The sequence below is a fragment of the Zootoca vivipara genome, chromosome 12 (genome assembly GCF_963506605.1).
Source record: "Zootoca vivipara chromosome 12, rZooViv1.1, whole genome shotgun sequence".
In the NCBI taxonomy this organism is placed as follows: Eukaryota; Metazoa; Chordata; class Lepidosauria; order Squamata; family Lacertidae; genus Zootoca; species Zootoca vivipara.
The window spans coordinates 13,793,526-13,810,926 of NC_083287.1; the positions used below are offsets into that span (position 1 = coordinate 13,793,526).

The window sequence follows — 17,401 nt, forward strand, 5'->3', positions numbered from 1 at the left end:
GTGAACCAAGAAGTGACCTCTCCAGGCAATGGAATGACTCTTCGTTTCTTATCTCTGCAGCTGCCATCTCCTGGGTGACACAGACACCGTTAGGCAATTGAATGTGCATGCATACTCTGGCTTTCCCCCTCTCTTCCACCTCTGCATGGCCCTGGGCACCGGCAACCCACGGTATACCACTGGGAAGACCAGAGAGAACAGGTGGGCTGTGAGCATCTACTGGGGAGGACCTTACCTTCCAAGTCCAGCACTGCAGAATCCGGGACCAGCAGCCGTGTGACACCGAAAATTGCGTCGACGTAACTTCCAGTGTCGCTTTGCCCTTCTATGGGCACCAAAAATGGCCGCCATCGGCTTCAAAAGTCGCTTCTACGCATGACCAGAAGTGCGTCGACGAAACTTCCGGTGTCGCTCCGCCCATCTATGGGCACAAAAAATGGCCAACGACGACACCGGAAGTCGCGTCTACGCACTTCCGGACATGCGTAGATGTGACTTTTGAAGCCGCCGGCGGCCATTTTTGGTGCCCATAGAAGGGCAAATCATAAATAAAAAAATGGCCGCCGGCAGGAGAAAATAACGGAGAAAAACGGGAGACGAAGTGATACGGGGGACCACCGGGAAAAGGTAAGTAAAAACGGGGGGTTTCCCGGGGAAAACGGGGTACCTGGCAGCTATGGGGAGGACACTGCCTCAAACCATGCTGCCAGCCAGTGTAAACAATATTGAGCTAGATGGACTCTGCGTAAGGCAGCTCCCTGTGCTGCTAACGTTTGTTACGCATTCACATGATCCTCAACTTCTCCAGTGATTTTTCAATAACTTCCCCAGTCACAGTGGCAGCTGTTCTAAACCACGCAAGGGAAAGTCTCAAATTCTGCCTCACGCCACACTGCCAAGAACGTGAACTGCAGAGAGTGGCTGCTAGGCTACATCTGCCCCACAATTCGAAGAGCCTTGACAAACTCTGGCCAAAGCACCTCATTCATCAGCTCAAAGCTCCAGAGTCCTTCTGCTGCCGCTCCCAGCTGCTCTGCTACAGGCCTCCCAGCACTGGACCAGCTGTCCTACCTCAATGGGCCATTAAATATTTCCTTCCTTTCTTCACCACCATTGTGTGCAGCATTCTGTTTTCTTAAAAGCAGGACAAATAACCTAATTCCGTCCCCCTTTTCTTCTGTTTCCAAGCTGGCCCACCTCGCAGCAAATTCCGGTTCCAACTACAAGGTCACGAACAGCGGGACAAGCGAGTGGATCTGCCCAATCGAAAAACCAAGTAAGTGGGAATATGTGGTCCTCAATCAGTTTCGTTTACTGCAGTCAGCTTTTAAAGGATTCCATTTTAACTGGTTTGTTGATATGTTAAGAACAGTGAATGGGTGTTGTGGTGAGACGCGGAGGAATCAGCTGGGAAACCTCAAGGGAAGAAGGTTCAGAGACCGAGGAACATACCTACCAAGTTCCTGTGGCAGAAATAAGGGACCTGACCGGAAGTAGCAGACCGGAAGTAGCGCTGCCGCCATTTTGGAAGTGGGCGGAGCATGCTCAGAAGCGACTTTTGATGCTGCTTTGCCCAGTTCCAAAATGGCCACCATGCCAGAAGTCGCACTGCAGCCATTTTGGAACTGGGTAGAGCTGCATCAAAAGTCGCTTCTGAGCATGCTCCGCCCAGTTCCAAAATGGCCGCCGCGCCAGAATAAACCGGGGAAAAACAAAAAAAATCGTTTTTTCAGCTGAGAACAGCTAGAAAAACGGGGGTTTCCCGGGGAATACGTGAGACTTGGCAGCTATGCCGGGGAGTGGTGGTGGGACGACAACGAGTGGTCAGAGGGAGAAGACTGGGGGGAGGAAGCTGAAGAGGTAACAGGGCTTAGTGAGCAGGGAGAGACTGTGGCAGAGAGAGGTCCAGAAGAGGCAGAAACTGAAGCAGGGAAGGAAGGAGGCCAAGAAGCAGAGATGGATCAGGTTGAAGAGTCACAAGTATCTCCGCCTCCTGTTGCAACAGGCTCCTCTGCCCCAAACCGCCATCTTGTCTCCCAGAACCAGAAGAGGCATAAAAAGGGCAGAGGGGAGGGTGGCAGCAAGCAGGCACAGCCTCTGAATGCTTGGGAAGAAGCCTTGGAGAGGAGGGAATTTAGGATGGCTGTGGGGAGGAGAGGGCTTGGCGACTGATGCATGGGCCGCTAAGACCTCCCGGAGATGAGTTGGTGCGATTAGGCCTGACGCTCAGCCAAGTGAAGATCGTGTTTTTTGCTAATAAAAAGTTAACTCCAATTAGCAGAGTGCAATTTACTGCCGGCTCACTCTTTGACACTCGCATTCTTCAACATCAACCTCGTTGGACTGGTCATTTTGTGCGGATGCCTGATGATCGTCTTCCAAAGCAACTACTCTATTCCAAACTTAAAAATGGAAAGCGTAACGCTAGTGGTCAACAAGAGAGGTTGAAAAGACTCCCTCAAGGCAAATCTTTAAAAATGTGGTATAAACACTGGCAACTGGGAAACACTTGCCTGCGAGCACTCCAGTTGGAGAACAGCTTTTAGCAAAAGTGTCATGGAATTTGAAGATGCTCGAACTCAGGACGAAAGGGAGAAATGTGCTAAGAGGAAGGCACGCTTGGCAAACCCTCACCGTGATCAACTCCTGCCCAGAAACCAATGTCCCCACTGTGGAAGGACGTAAAGGTAAAGGTAAAGGGACCCCTGACCATCCGGTCCAGTCGTGACCGACTCTGGGGTTGCGCGCTCATCTCGCATTATTGGCCGAGGGAGCCGGCGTACAGCTTCCAGGTCATGTGGCCAGCATGACAAAGTCGCTTCTGGCAAACCAGAGCAGCACATGGAAACGCCGTTTACCTTCCCACTGTAGCGGTACCTATTTATCTACTTGCACTTTGACGTGCTTTCGAACTGCTAGGTTGGCAGGAGCTGGGACCAAGCAACGGGAGCTCACCCCGTCACAGGGATTCGAACCACCGACCTTCTGATCAGCAAGCCCTAGGCTCAGTGGTTTAACCACAGCGCCACCTGGGTCCCTTTTGTGGAAGGACGTATGGATCCAGAATTGACCTCCACAGTCACGAACCCACTGTTAAAACCGTGTTTATGGAATACAATCTTACTTACATAGCCAGGAAGGGAAGGGAAGGGCAGGGCAGCGCAGAGAGGTGCCGGAGCCTCTGCAACGCTCCAGCCAGAGGACGGGAGAAGGCACGCAGTCCTTTCCGGTGCCCAAATTGAGGCGCGCGCCCACATGCAGGGCTAGGGGGCGGCGTTTTGGGGTGCCCACCCAGGCTTTTATGCTGGCCAAAGAGCCGGAAGCAGCCATTGCCGGGTTCTGAATCGGACTAGGCAGTCATGTTTTCTGATGTCTCTGCACTGTAAATAATATGCACAATAAAACTCTGAAAGACAGAGCGGACTGGAGCGTCTTTACTCGAGAGTAGCCGCTACACACTCCCCTGACAGTATGGATAATTTAGCATAAAAAATTTGGGTAAGTATTGATATGCAGTTGTAAATAATCATCCCATTAGGACCCATGGAAGGGATGGGAGGAAGTCAAGAGATTCAAAGTAATCTCGATATTTGGATTCGGAACTATTTTACGTTGTATGTTTATACATGTTAAAATCAAATGTTAAAAAATTATACGAGGGGGGGGGAGGGGGAGGCCATAGAGATTCCAGCATTGCAAGGGGTTGGACCAGAAGGCCCTCAATGAAAACTTGGGAGGTCAGACGCATGAATTGCAGATTACTAAGATATTTATGTATAAGGGCACACTGCGATCCTTCCTATTCCCAATTCAGTATGCATGCATGAGCTAGAACCATTTCCTGCTCTCTCTCTCACTCTCTCCCCCCCCCCCCCGGCCAAACACACACAGCTTCATTACTAAGTCTTACTTCTCGGAGATCAGCATTTACAAGCGTTGCCCGTGAACTTTATGCCCCCAAGTACAGCAAAGGGATACGTAAATATGGGCCACAGCTCACGTTCAAAGCTTCATTGAATGAGAACACTGCTGTTCGGCCTGAGCCAGCATCAGGATGGAGTGTGTGGGCAAGTTAACCCTTTCCCCTCTTCGTGGTCCCAATGACCCTCCCCGAAATAAATTCTTGGAAGGGAAAACCTGCACTGGAAGTTCAATGGAAGTTCGACCTCCCAAGGGCTAAGGGGTTGGGTTGAGTTCCCAGCCCTGCTCCCCCCTCCCAAGCTATGCAAATGTTTAACCACCCACACCAACTGCTTATGCACAATTCATGTCATGCTAAGCTTTGCCCTCCATTTCGAGCTTTGCAAAAAAGCTCAAGTTACTACCCTGCTGTTTTATTTTTATTTTACCAGCCTGCTGGAGCCTGGCAAAATAAGGGTGGAGGGTGCCCCCCCCCCATTTGCAATAGGGCTGGCTGACTATCAGAGGGGGAGGTCTTTCATATCAAAAAGCCATCGTGTCCACACACACAAAGCCAGAGCACTGCTGATGTGGCAAAGCAGCACTCGCTGCTCGCTTAAAACAGTATTAGCAAAGAGTTCGCTTCACAAAGGCTTCAATCATGAGCAGGAAGGCCAGACAAAGCCACACATTAAATATCCCTCGGAGGACCGCCATAATCCTTGGCTGGAGCATTAGCGCTCAGCTCTGCACTTTGTGCCAACAGAGTTATGGATTTTAACCAAGCCCAATCAAAGGCCTCATTAAGAAGCAATAGATTAATTTATACAAAACCATCAATAGCCCAGTGCCTTTCAATCCATTTGCTCTCTGCCTTGCTGAGACCACCACAGCAATACGCAGCACGCTTCCAAGTCATCGGAGGAGCAGCAAGCGCTCCAGGGGGCCATAAACAATTGGGCAGAGAGGATACAGGATGCTATTTATCGTCTTGCAGAACCGAGGCTGCCAAAGATATTGACTTTGCAGGCTGCTAGCCAAACCTTTGTGTTTTTTTTTAAATAGGAGAACACACATGCATCAGCCACCGATTCTTGGATTTACGTGTCATGGAAATCATTTCCACCATGTAAATTACTACCATTATTTATTAAATACAGCACTGAAATACCAAAACGAAAACACAGAATACGTAAAAAGAGCAAGCAAACCAGTAACTATGCTGCCGCGACTGTCGGTTCTGCACAGCCAATGATTTTGATACAGGATCTCAAATCATCTTCAATGTGCAAGCGAGCCGTAGCGCACCGAAAGTGGCATCCAGCACATAGCGGCAGACGCTCACAACAACTTTGCATGCGCTGGAAAGTGTTGGAAGTTGCCACAGAGTAGCCCAGGCATCCCCAAACTTCAGCCCTCCAGATGTTTTGGACTACAATTCCCATCATCCCTGACCACTGGTCCTGTTAGCTAGGGATCATGGGAGTTGTAGGCCAAAACATCTGGAGGGCCGCAGTTTGGGGATGCCTGGACCCCTGCCTATCGCTGCTGCTCCCGCGGCAATGTTACAATCCGCCAAGCAAGCGGCAACTCGTAAAGCTGCTTTTCACACACGGAAGCCTTACGAGTTGCCGCTCATAAGGTTGCCGCAGGAGCAGCAGCGTCAGCCCGGATGGACTGGGCATGTCTGCACTCTGCTTCTTCCTGCTCGGGCGCAGGAGGCAAGGGGCAGGCCAGGGAGGGGCATTAGCGGCCACCGCTGACGTCGCTCTTTGGCCCACCCCTCGCTTCTGCCCGAGCAGGAAGATGCAGAGCACACTACGGAGCGGGTTGCCGGCGCAACATCGGGGCGTCTCCACGAAATCGGTTGCGCCACCGCGGCCGTCGTCAGTGGAGGGTGAGAGGAGGGGCCGGGCCGCTGCCCCCACAAGAGTGCCGCCTGGGGCGCCCCGCCCCCATTGCCCCTCCCTTGCTACGCGCCTGAGAACAGTGCAAGGATTGCTAAAGGGCCCAATACTCCTTCCGTTCTGTCAAACGTGTGGCACATCCTCTTCCGATCTGAAAAATGGTGACAGAGGGGCAGAGGAGAAATATTCCCACAGCCCAACATTCTGGTCCACTCTGTAGCTTGCTTGTTCTATGCTCGGCTGCCGCAAGGAGAGACAAAAGCCCCCTTTTCAAACCTTTATGAGAGTACTTAACGTGTACCACATTTTCGGCTTTCTATCTGTTGTGGCAACCTTTCCTCATTTTGACAGTCAACGAGCAAAGTTGCGAGGCACAAGCATATCCATTTTGAGACTACGTGCTTGCAGAACTGGGATTTTTACAAGTACGTGTTCCGCTTTTGTGAGAAATCCACCTTTTGGTGTGGCTGCCCCCATAAATATTAGGCAGGCGCTTCTGTCCTTTTTACGATACCTTCTTTTAAAAAAAAGAAAATCAAGCAAGCCTACCCAGATGCGAACTTGTATCTGGCCTATCTGTATTTTAAAACTATATATTTTAACTATCATTTTGATATTTTCACTTTGCCTTTCTGTTTTTAAAGCCCATTGACTTCTTTGGCCTTTTCTTAGGACTTTTCCGGGTTGTTTTCGATTAAGCTGTATATAAATCTGGCAGAAAGAATAAGAAGTCCTCCTTTCATTTCGAAGCAGCATCTCAGAATCCCGCAAATGTTGGCAGAAGCGCTACAGGAGGGAGAGGGGAGGGAGCCCTACCAAATTAAAAAGCACTGTTTGCATACCTACATGTAGGATTAATTACCACTTTGATTGCTACACTCCTTATCCCTTGGTGCAGGATATCACAGGACTAGTGAAATTCAAAGCACTGTGCAAAGTAATGTCATTCAATTTCAGTGTCTGAGCAGGAGGTGTGTGACCTACTTTCTCTTCGTCTGCTGGCTTAGTCCGTGCAGACATTTCATTTTTATTTTGCCGTTTCTCTGGAGTTTTTTGTTTGTTTTTTTATTTAAAAAAGGCAGCCAAGACAAAAAAAATCCAAACAAATACCATTCTCTTTTAAAACAACAACAACAATAATAATAATAACCTCGAAAATGTATATACCAGGGGTGGCCAACTCCCAAGAGACTGTGATCTACTCACAGAGTTAAAAACTGGCAGTGATCTACCCTTTTTTGGAGGAAGGCCCATTTTGGGGGGGTTCGGGTCAAAGTTGTTCGAGTTTTTTCAGGGAGGAGGTAAAATGTTGAGCTTTTTTTAAGGGGAGCCACAGTTATTCACCTTCTTTGTGGGGAGTCAATGATCCACCAGTGATCTACCGCAGACATTTAGTGATCTACCGGTAGATCATGATCTACCTGTTGGACATGCCTGGTATATACAAGATCTCCGAGAAGAACGTGTGTTCATACAAAGCAGGAAAGCATTTTTTAAAAATGGTACCTCAAGCTCTGTTTCTCTCCGATTGATAGCATCTGTGGATTGATTCAACTTTTCTAGTTCCCCCTGGAAGAAAGCCAGAAAAACAGCACATGTTGAGAAATAAGACACCGACAGAGTTGGGATGGACTCGGGTTATTAAGTGTCATCTGGCAATTCGGGGGGGGAGAGGGGCCTCAGCTGGAATGTGAAATGGAAACGGAAGGTATTTTAACTGCGAGGGCCGGAATTAATGGCGCTAGGGCCTCTGCGGTGAGGCGGATTTGGGGACAGGGAAGAGGGAGAGACTTGGGACACCTTTTGAAGACTGCAGGGAGGGTTACATTTTCAAGAGTTATTCTAGTTCAATTCCAAAGCGGTTCCTCTTTACAACTTGCAAGTCATGAGTGCAAATCGGGAACCAAACTTCTCCCAGAAGGGCGAGAAAGTGCATCTTTATATAAAGAAAAGAACAAACAGTGCTTAGGAAAAGAGGCCTAAACCAGGCGTCCCCAAACCTCAGCCCTCCAGATGTTTTGGACTACAATTCCCATCATCCCTGACCACTGGTCCTGTTAGCTAGGGATCATGGGAGTTGTAGGCCAAAAACATCTGGAGGGCTGCAGTTTGGGGGTGCCTGGCCTAAACCATAGCACCAGGCAAGATCCAAGTTCGAGAGAATGAAATGGAATTTCCTTCCCCCACCTACCACATTTAAAATTCCAGGTATCCATTCCTCCCACCCCCCACCCCTGCCGCCTTTTTTTCTTCTAACCCTGCTAAAATTAAGAACTAAAGTATTTAATTACATGTTTATCCCACTCCTTCTCCACAGAGCTCGAGGTGGCATACATGATTCTCCCTCCCCCGCCAAAAAAATCATCATTTTATTATCCTTACAACAACCCTGTGAAGTTGCTAAGACTTCAGAGTGCATGCCTGGCCCAAGGTTCATGGCTGTGCCGTGGAGATTTGAACCCAGGTCTCTCCATTAAGTCCAATATTTCGACCCCGGAATACTTAGTACTGTATTTATATGGGCTCTTACAACAGCCCCCTGCTTCGCATACATTTGAGACGGTAATCCTGACAAATGAGCTGCCAGATAAGACAGCAATCTTTTTGTTTCTACTGAAAGATTTTCAAGGCTAACAATGGTACATATGCGTATAATGTCTGTGCTTTCAATTCGAACAGGTCAGTTACATTCGGTGTGAGACACTGCTGTCAAAGGCCTTGTGGGGAGAGATGTGGGGGAAAGAAGAGGGGATAGAAACTAGGATAGAAAAGGTTATGTACTTTGGAGTTGAGCAGGGAGACATTTCCTCTCCTGTGCTCAGTGCCAGCCATTTTATTCTTTAGTCTCAGACGCCATAAATGGCGACAAGCGGGGTGGATAAAAATCAATTATTCTTTTTAAAAAATATATATTTAAAAATCTTATTTTTTTTTATTTAAATTGGATTTTTTAAAAAAATTAAATTGGATTTTTAAAATAAAATGCTTTTGGAGGAAAAGTCTTTCTAAAGATAGTTTTCTATTTAAGTTACCAGTACATTATACAGTAGTCCAAAGGCTGTTATCAGGAAATAATGATTTGTTTTAAGTTTTTCATGTGTGGCAAAATTCAGTCTAAGGTTTTGTGTTTGTTTGTTTTTTAAACTTGTTCAACCACTTTAGTTAAAAAACATGCTACGTTATTGTTTTAGTAAAACAAATTGTTTAAATTGTTATTAAGGAAATGATTGTTTTTCTCCTTCCAATGACGCACAGCAGAGAAGTTGTCCAAATATAAACAGTTAACTTATTAAAAAGCACAATAATTTCATAATTATCAGTCTATGTGTATTTCTAATAGTGCTACCCAATCAACAGTTTTTGACATAACTGTAAAAACTACTCTGACAATTTATTATTCCAAAAAAGAAACCTTTCTCTGGTTGTAAATATTAAGATTATACCAGCAAGAACGAGTCTTTCTGTAAAAAAAGATTTAAATCAAGTCTTACTGACTAGTGGTTTAAATTGTGATTTACAGTAAATCGATTTGATTTAAATCAAATCCACCCTGGCAACAAAACTTCTGAATGCGCTCGCATGCTCTCGATCCCCAGTCGCAAAATGTGCCTGGTTTCAAACGCTGGGGATAATGGTCTTTCATTCTTTTGCATACCGTATGTGCAGAGTTTTTGTGTGATATGTTCTTTATGTGTTTGTTTCTGTCGGCGGCGGGAGAGGTTGGAGAGCCCAGAGCATGTTTGGTCCTCATTTTGCAGACAGCTCACCTCAGGTCGCCCCAGAGACATTTGAGCCAGGAGACATCCGAGCCAGGGACTTTCTGCCTCACGTATCAGCTTAACAACATGACCTTTCAAACATCTGGCAGCATCTCTCTTATTGTCGGTATGCGTGCATGGGAAAGGCACAAAGGCCATTTTAAACACACTTCGATCGGGTTTGGAGATCAACTGGTGGCTATGTAGGAATGAAGATGGACAGCTGCATTCATTTCTCATATTACCTATTTAGCTAAAGACCCTTTCTGACTCTCCACCCATCATTTTGCCCCCCAACTGATTTGTTTATAGCATGGGTAGGCAACCTAAGGCCTGGGGGCCAGATATAATAATAATAATAATAATAATAATAATAATAATAATAATAATAATAATAAATAATAATAATAATAATAATTTATTATTTATACCCCGCCCATCTGGCCAGGTATCCCCAGCCACTCTGGGCGGCTTCCAACAGAAGAATAAAACACAATAATATATTAAACATTAAAAGCCTCCCTGAGCAGGGCTGCCTTCAGATGTCTTCTAAAAGTCTGGTAGTTGTTTTCCTTTTTGACATCTGTTGGGAGGGCGTTCCACAGGGTAGGCGCCACCACCGAGAAGGCCCTCTGCCTAGTTCCCTGCAACTTGGCTTCTCGCAACGAGGGAACCGCCAGAAGGCCCTCGGTGCTGGACCTCAGTGTCCGGGCAGAATGATGGGGGTGGAGACGCTCCTTCAGGTATACTGGACCGAGGCCATTTAGGGCTTTAAAGGTCAGCACCAACACTTTGAATTGTGCTCGGAAACGTACTGGGCCCAATCACCTTCTAAATCCAGCCAGCGGACAGTCCGGGAATCAGCGTGTTTTTACACAAGTAGAATGTGTGCTTTTATTTAAAGTGCACCTCTGGGTTATTTGTGGGGGCATAGGAATTCATTTATTATTATTATTTTCAAAATATAGTCCGGCCGCCCACAAGGTCTGAGGGACAGTGGACTGGCCCCCTGCTGAAAAAGTTTACTGACCCCTGGTTTATAGTGAGGATTTTTTAGGACTTTTGCATGTGTTAACCTCTCCTCCATGGACTGAAATCTCTTTGGTCCCAAGCTGGCAGAGAAGATGCCTGGCGGGGACATCTGCAGAACCTGTCACAGGAGAGGGAGGGAAAGAAAAGAGTTTCCGTGCTAGGATAGCTCAGTTGGCAGCGCACAAGACTTTTAAGCTCAGGGTCCTGGGTTCAAGCCCCACCTTGAATGAAAAACTCCTGCACTGCAGTCAGGGTCAGCCCTAAGGCAAGGCTGGGTGGCGCAAGGCGCCAGGGGGGCGCTGCACGCACGGCAGCCGCGCTCGGAAACGGGGCGGGGGTGCCGGAGGGATAGTTCGTGCCACGGCGCCAGGGCGTCAGCTGATTGCAGTCTCTACAGACAAAACAAACACCAAAACAGTGTGCAGAACATCATAATTTGGAGAAGAAGAAAACCTAAACAGTGCAATTGACAGGGATGTGATATATTTATAATTTTAGTCATAGGCCACTTTCGCACCTGAAGCCTTTCAAAGCAGCTTGCATGTTGGATGAGATGGGACAAGGAACTGTCTTTTCCTGTACTGCAGGTGCGAGGGACATTTAAAGCAGGGGACGCTATTGTTTGTGAACCAGCCGAGCAGAGAGGGGCAGTAACTGAAACTGAGAGCAGGATCTTCGCCAAAGCACTAATGCACTTCTGGTTGTAAGGAGTTATCTCAGCATCTAACACTAGTGTCCAAGCAGGATTGCACATTTTATTGACCCTGGTAAAACTGAGACTATTGGAGCTCGTGGTATGCGAACAAGGTTGCAGTTGGTCAATTCTGTTGCTAATATCAGCCAGGAATGTGGTGCATGGTTTTAAAACTATAGGGAGCCAGTATGGTGCAATGGTTATAGAGTGTTGGACCGGGACCTGAGAGAGCAGGGCTTCAATCCGTACACAGCCATGGTGAAGCTCTTCGCCTGGCCTACCTCACAGGGTTGCTGTGAGGATGAAATGGGGAGGAGGAGGAGAACCATGCACACCACCTTGAGATCCTTGGAAGATAAAGGTGGTACATAAATTAAATAAACAAACAACAACAACAACATGGGGGGGGCGTGAGGCTTAGTTCAGTAGCACAGCATCTGCTTGGCATTCAGAAGGCTCCAGGTTCAAAATCTGAACCCCGGACAGTGGCTGCCAGACACAGTTGAGGAATACTGAGCCAGTATAAGGTAGCGCTCTCCTCTCCCTGCCTTTCTCTCTTGCAAGACGCCACCACGACCTTCAAAAGCGCTCTAGCGTGCGCAACCTCCGGCCTGGCATCCCTGGGCGAGATCCCCTCTCCACCCTCCTCTCCAACGCTCGCCCGGAGCCAGATCCCTTGCCTTTGGCACGACATCCCCCCCCCCCAAAAAAAACCACCAAACCAAAACCCCAAGGAGCCCGACCCTCTGACACCGAAGGCAGAGAGAGAGACAGCCAGCAGAACAGGGTGTGGGTGTTTCTCGCCGCTTGCACGTCGCTGCTGCTGCTTTTTAGAAAAGGAGAAGAGGGAAGGCGACGAGGAGAGGCGGGTCCTCTTTCCCCAAAAGCAACCTTTGCAAAATTGCAAAGGAGAGATCGGCGGACCCCCCTTCGCTTTGCCGCCTGCAGAAGGACCTTGGCAGAAATCTAATGAAGCACCCAAGGGTGGGGGGGCACATGGCGGCAGGCAACGCCCCCTTCCCCTTTTTCAGGAATTTACACGCGGCTTTTGGGGGCCGAGTGGGGGAATGAGAGAGGGGAGAATCGGCCGGCCAGGCGCAAGCGAGCGCCACGCACGCACACTTTCCCAATAAAAGGCGCCCGGCCCTGCAACCTCCCCAAAATGCGCACGCCGATACCCGCCCCCGCCGATGCGCCCACCATGTGCGCTCCCCGCGAACGTGCGTGAGTGAGCCGGGGGGGGAGCTAAATCGGATCCCCAAGAAAGCGATCCCGAACCTGCGCCTCCTCCCTCCTGGTCATTACCTGGATCCTGGGATCCACTTCTTCCTCTTCTTCCGGCTGCTGCGGGGGCTGGTCGGCGTCCTCCGCCTTGGTCCTCCGAGTTGTAGGATCCATGTTGGTGGTGGCGACGTGGGTGGGGGGATCCTTCTGTGCCCAAGGAGGGAGGATCTGGCTGATCCTTCTGAGCTGCTGTTGTTGTTGTGGCTTTCTTTTTCCTTCCCTGCAGAGGGTCTTCGCCAGTATCCTCCCGAGGAAGGAGAAGGGGCGTTTGCAGCAGCCACCCCCCTCGCCGCCTGCGCTTTGCGCGCCTCGTTCGTCGCAAGCCGCCGCTCCGTTAGGCGGAGAGGAAAGGAAACGCGCCTCGCCCCCTGGCAGCCTGCAGCATCAGCGGCTGCCGTCGCCAAGCGGCGCTCGCTGACACTCAGGCATGGTCCGCCTCCTTCCGACGCTGCTAAATCAGAGGCCCTGCTTTTTTAAAAAAATAAAAATAAAAAAATTCCATTATCCACTTTGCAATCTCCCTCCCAGCTCAGCATTTCCTCCCCTTCTGTTATATTAAAAGGAAATAGGAACAGGTGTGGTGGTGGGGAGGTTTGAAAATAGGTCAAGCTTCACGGAAGAGTCTTTGCTGCTTTTATGTTCCTGGGATATTGTGTGTGTGTGTGATGTAATTTGCAGCAATCTACTAAGGCACGCACCTTAAACACCGGTTAATGGTGGATTTATTTCAGCACATCCACGACACAATGGGGATCCAATGCAAGTGGGAGACTTCTTGCAAGTGTTGCTTGCGCCCCAACACCTAGCTGTTGCAAATTTCCCTGTGAATGTCACCTTCGTTTCCCAATGCTCTTGTGGCGCGCACTGAAAAATGTCACCAGGAAGTCGCACAAGTGTTGCCAAGGGACGCCCGCATTCTGTTAACACCCTACCGTAAGGGCTGGATCAGGCCAGTGGCCCATTTGTTCCACCATCCTGTTTTCACGGAGGCTGTCTAGATACCCTTCGGGATGCCCGAAAGCAGGACCACAGTGCCACTCCTCTCAACGATCCTGATTCCCAGCAACTCCAAGACACAATTCTTCCTACGGTGGAAATACAACAGAGCCATTACGTTTAGGAGCTGTTGATAGCCTCACCCTTCTTGAATTTATCGAATCCATTTTTTTAAAGCCATACACATTCATGGATCACAGTCACTAAGTAACTATTTTCACGTTTCCCCCCTCAATAAAAAAACAACGAAGAGCCTTAGAGCCTTGTGACACCTTGAAGACTATTTTTTTAATGGCATATAAGCTTTTGTGTACTTCATGCATGAAGAGTTACCTTCAGTTGACTGGCAAGTATGATTACTTATTTCAAAAAAAATATGTATGGTTTGACTGGAAAAAACAAACCACAAAACTCTCATCATTCGTCTCATTTATACTGTTTCAAGGTGACTTACACAATAAAAATGAATATAACACAGACATTAAAATCATATACAATAACAAACAAAAACTCACATACTTATCCAAAATAGAGGAACAAGTACCGCCCAGTCCTCTCTCTCCTCACCTCTGATCTCCGAGAACTAGAAGAGGCCTGAAAAGGGCAGAGGAGAGGCTCGCTGCACGCAGGCACAGTCTCCAATTGTTTGGGTAAAAGCCCTGGAGAGGAGGGGACTTTTACGACTGTGAGGAGGTGGGGACTTTCAGTCTTGGCAACTGGTTTTCATGGAGCGAGACCACCAGGAATGAGCTGCTCTGCTCATTAGGCCTGACACTCAACCAAGTTTGTGAAGGTTGTGCTTTTGCTAAAAAAGCGTTAACTCTGAACTGTGCGATTACTGACCAGCACACTTCTGTGACACAGCACAGCCCAGGCAGCAGGCAATTGTCAGGGATGTTGGGGTTGCGGTCCAGCAATGTTTGGGAGGCAACAGGTTCCCCCTGCCTGTACTACGGGGGGAGAAATAAGCTGTGGATTAAATCAATGATGCTGCTTCTTAAATGCAAGTAGTGTTTCGATGCAAGCTACGAAATGCCAGCAGTTTGGATTCACATTTCGGTGCATGACTGCTGGGAAGTTTTGAATGAAGAGTGGGAACATCGTGACCAGTTCAGAGCGTGTTGAATCAGTGACCTCAAGGTCAGGCCAAAGTACTGCCAAGCCACTTATTTGGCTTACTCAGGGACACAGGTGTCTTACCTGCCTTAGAAAACCCATCTGCAGTTCAGGCTTGCTGGGCAGGATACATTGCAGGAAATGTCACTGTGTTTCCATCCGCTGGGCACAGAGGCTGGCAGGGTGCCTTCTAAACACATAATCATACTGTACATTTAAAGCACACAGCTTCTTGCCAAAGAATCCTAGGAACTGTCCTTCATTAAGGGGGCTGGGAACGGTAGCTCCATGCAGGGCAAACTACAGCTCCCGGGATTCTTTTGAGGAAAGTGCTGTGCTTTTCCTGTATATACAGTCGTGCCTTGGAAGTCGAATGGAATCTGTTCCAGAAATCCGTTCGACTTTCACAACGTTCGAAAACCAAATCGCGGCTTCTGATTGGCTGCAGGAACCTCCTGCAGCCAATCGGAAGCCACAAAAGGCCTGTCAGACATTCGGCTTCCAAAAAAATAGTTCGCAAGCCGGAACACTCATTTCCAGGTTTGCGGCGTTCGGGAGCCAAAATGTTCGAGAACTAAGCTGTTTGAAAACCAAGGTATGACTGTAGGAAATTATTATTATTATTATTATTATTATTATTATTATTATTATTATTACCCCGCCCATCTGGCTGGGTTTCCTCAGCTACTCTGGGTGGCTAATAGAATATGATTAATAAGAATAAAAGTGATAAAATATCAAACATCAGAAACTTCCCCAAAGAGGGATGCCTTCAGATGTCTTCTAAAAGTAAAATAGTTGTTTATGTCTTTGACATCTGATGGGAGGGCATTCCACAGGGCAGGCGCCACTACCGAGAAGGCCCTCTGCTTGGTTCCCTGTAACATCATCTTTTGCATTGAGGGAACCACCAGAAGGCCCTCGGTGCTGGAGCTCAGTGTCTGGGCAGAACAATGGGGGTGGAGATGCTCCTTCAGGTATACTGGACCGAGGCCGTTTAGGGCTTTGAAGGTCAGCACCAACACTTTGAATTGTGCTCAGAAACGTACTGGGAGCCAATGCAGGTCTTTCAGGACCGGTGTTATATGATTACTGAATAGGATTGATTGCCAGCAGACAGTTGAACTGGGCTGACCTCGGTCTCTGTCCCTTTAACCGCATTCTCCCCCTGCCCTGCGATAAGCAGAACAGTCTCTGCTTAGCTCCTTGCACTGAGAAGTGTCAGTCTCACCATCAGGGCAGGACTTGGAGGCAGAGGTCTAGGGACCTACTCAGCAGAACAGCCGACCACCAAACACCACAGGCTGAAAGATCACTAAGTCCAGAGTCTAAAAGGACGCAAGCAATTTCTACATCTCAAACCTCTACTAAGAAAATGGGAGCAGGCGAAGCCAGGCTTTTGTTGTTGCTGCTGCTGCTTCCTCTCTCTCTCTCTCCACTTGGTAATAATCTTGTGGCTTATCATCTTCCTCTTTCTTTGCTCATCCTAACCCTGAGGTTCCAGAAAGGCCCACGGCAGACCTCTCTCCCTTTGCAGACAAGCACACAACCGATTGTGAAGTCACAAGCTGCACCAGAATGATGGTGGCTTTGGGTGCTAGGAAACAGCTAGATGGCTTCAGGGTGGCAGAAGCAGCAGGTGTGCAAAAAGCGCCTCCTTGGCAACTCAGTCAAGGGCAAGCCTTGAAGCTCAAGGAGCAGCTGCTGGATCTGGTTTGTGCCTTTCAGTCGCCTCAGCTCAGTTCAAGAGCGAAAGGCTCTCCCTGGGTGGTGGTGGTTTTAAAAGGCCCCTCAACACACTCAGCATGTGTAAGAATAGCCGGTGTGCTGTTAATGGACAGCAACGAAGTGAGCTAACCTTGATATGTTGCCACCGGCTCCCTCCTTAAATCAGCATTTAAATCCCACAGAGAAAGGAAAGCCAACAGCGAACGTCTGATCAGCGTTAGCTCTGAATTGAGTAGCTAGGGTTGTTGCGGACAGTGATGATAGCAGCAATCGGTGCTTTTTTCTGGGGGGACGCATACCCCTAAACATTTGGTGAATATTTGTACTTTTGTCCATTTACTGTATTTATTTTTCTCAATTTGAACTATAAAATGGTGATTTTCTTGAGTCAAAATGAGAGTACCCCTGTGAGGGACAAGGGATACAGGGAAGTCCCTCCCATCTTAAGTTCCAGCCCATCCCCAAGCGCTGGAGAGAGTAAGGAGAGCTCTGCCTCCAGCGGAGAGTCAGGAAGTGGTGTCCGAGGCTCAGGCAAGGTTGTGGAGCCCAGGCCGCAGGTGGGACAGGAAGTTGGACGCACGGGGGGGAGGCCAATCCCCCCAACTCCCGAATTGCGACGCAAACGTAGGGGGAAGAGGTTGGGTCTGCCAAAGCTGTGGTGCTGGAAGAAAACGCGCCAATCGCCATTCGGGAGTTCTGACACCTCACCTTAAGGATGCATTTTTACTGCTCTGAACACTGTAAATAATCAGCACTTAATAAAAGCCTTAAAAGACCATGCTGGAGTCGTCACTCTAGAGTAGCCATACCAGGCCCTCTGACAGCAACTCCCGAATCCTTTTTTGGCTACTTTGGAGGGCAGCGATGAGCGCTCAAGAGGCTGAGCATTGGAGGCTGGAGGCCGAAGCAGCGAAGCAGGAGCTGCAGAACCTCACAGCGCACGCACAGCAGCAATTGCATGCCGCTCAGGAGGAAGCGCGAGGGGC

The 17,401-nt window shown here is 48.5% G+C and overlaps 1 protein-coding gene across 1 annotated transcript in view; it reads right to left on the minus strand.

Moving 5' to 3' along the window:
* The window catches only part of SH3BP5 (SH3 domain binding protein 5), a gene marked incomplete at its 5' end in the record, with an annotated part of 55,188 nt that extends 42,232 nt beyond the window's left edge, over positions 1-12,956 (minus strand). The window contains 2 exons of the mRNA XM_035129931.2: positions 7,314-7,376; positions 12,597-12,956. Of these exons, the coding sequence (XP_034985822.2) occupies positions 7,314-7,376; positions 12,597-12,956 (423 nt within the window). The remainder of the gene's footprint in view (positions 1-7,313; positions 7,377-12,596) is intronic.
* Positions 12,957-17,401: the final 4,445 nt, after the last annotated feature.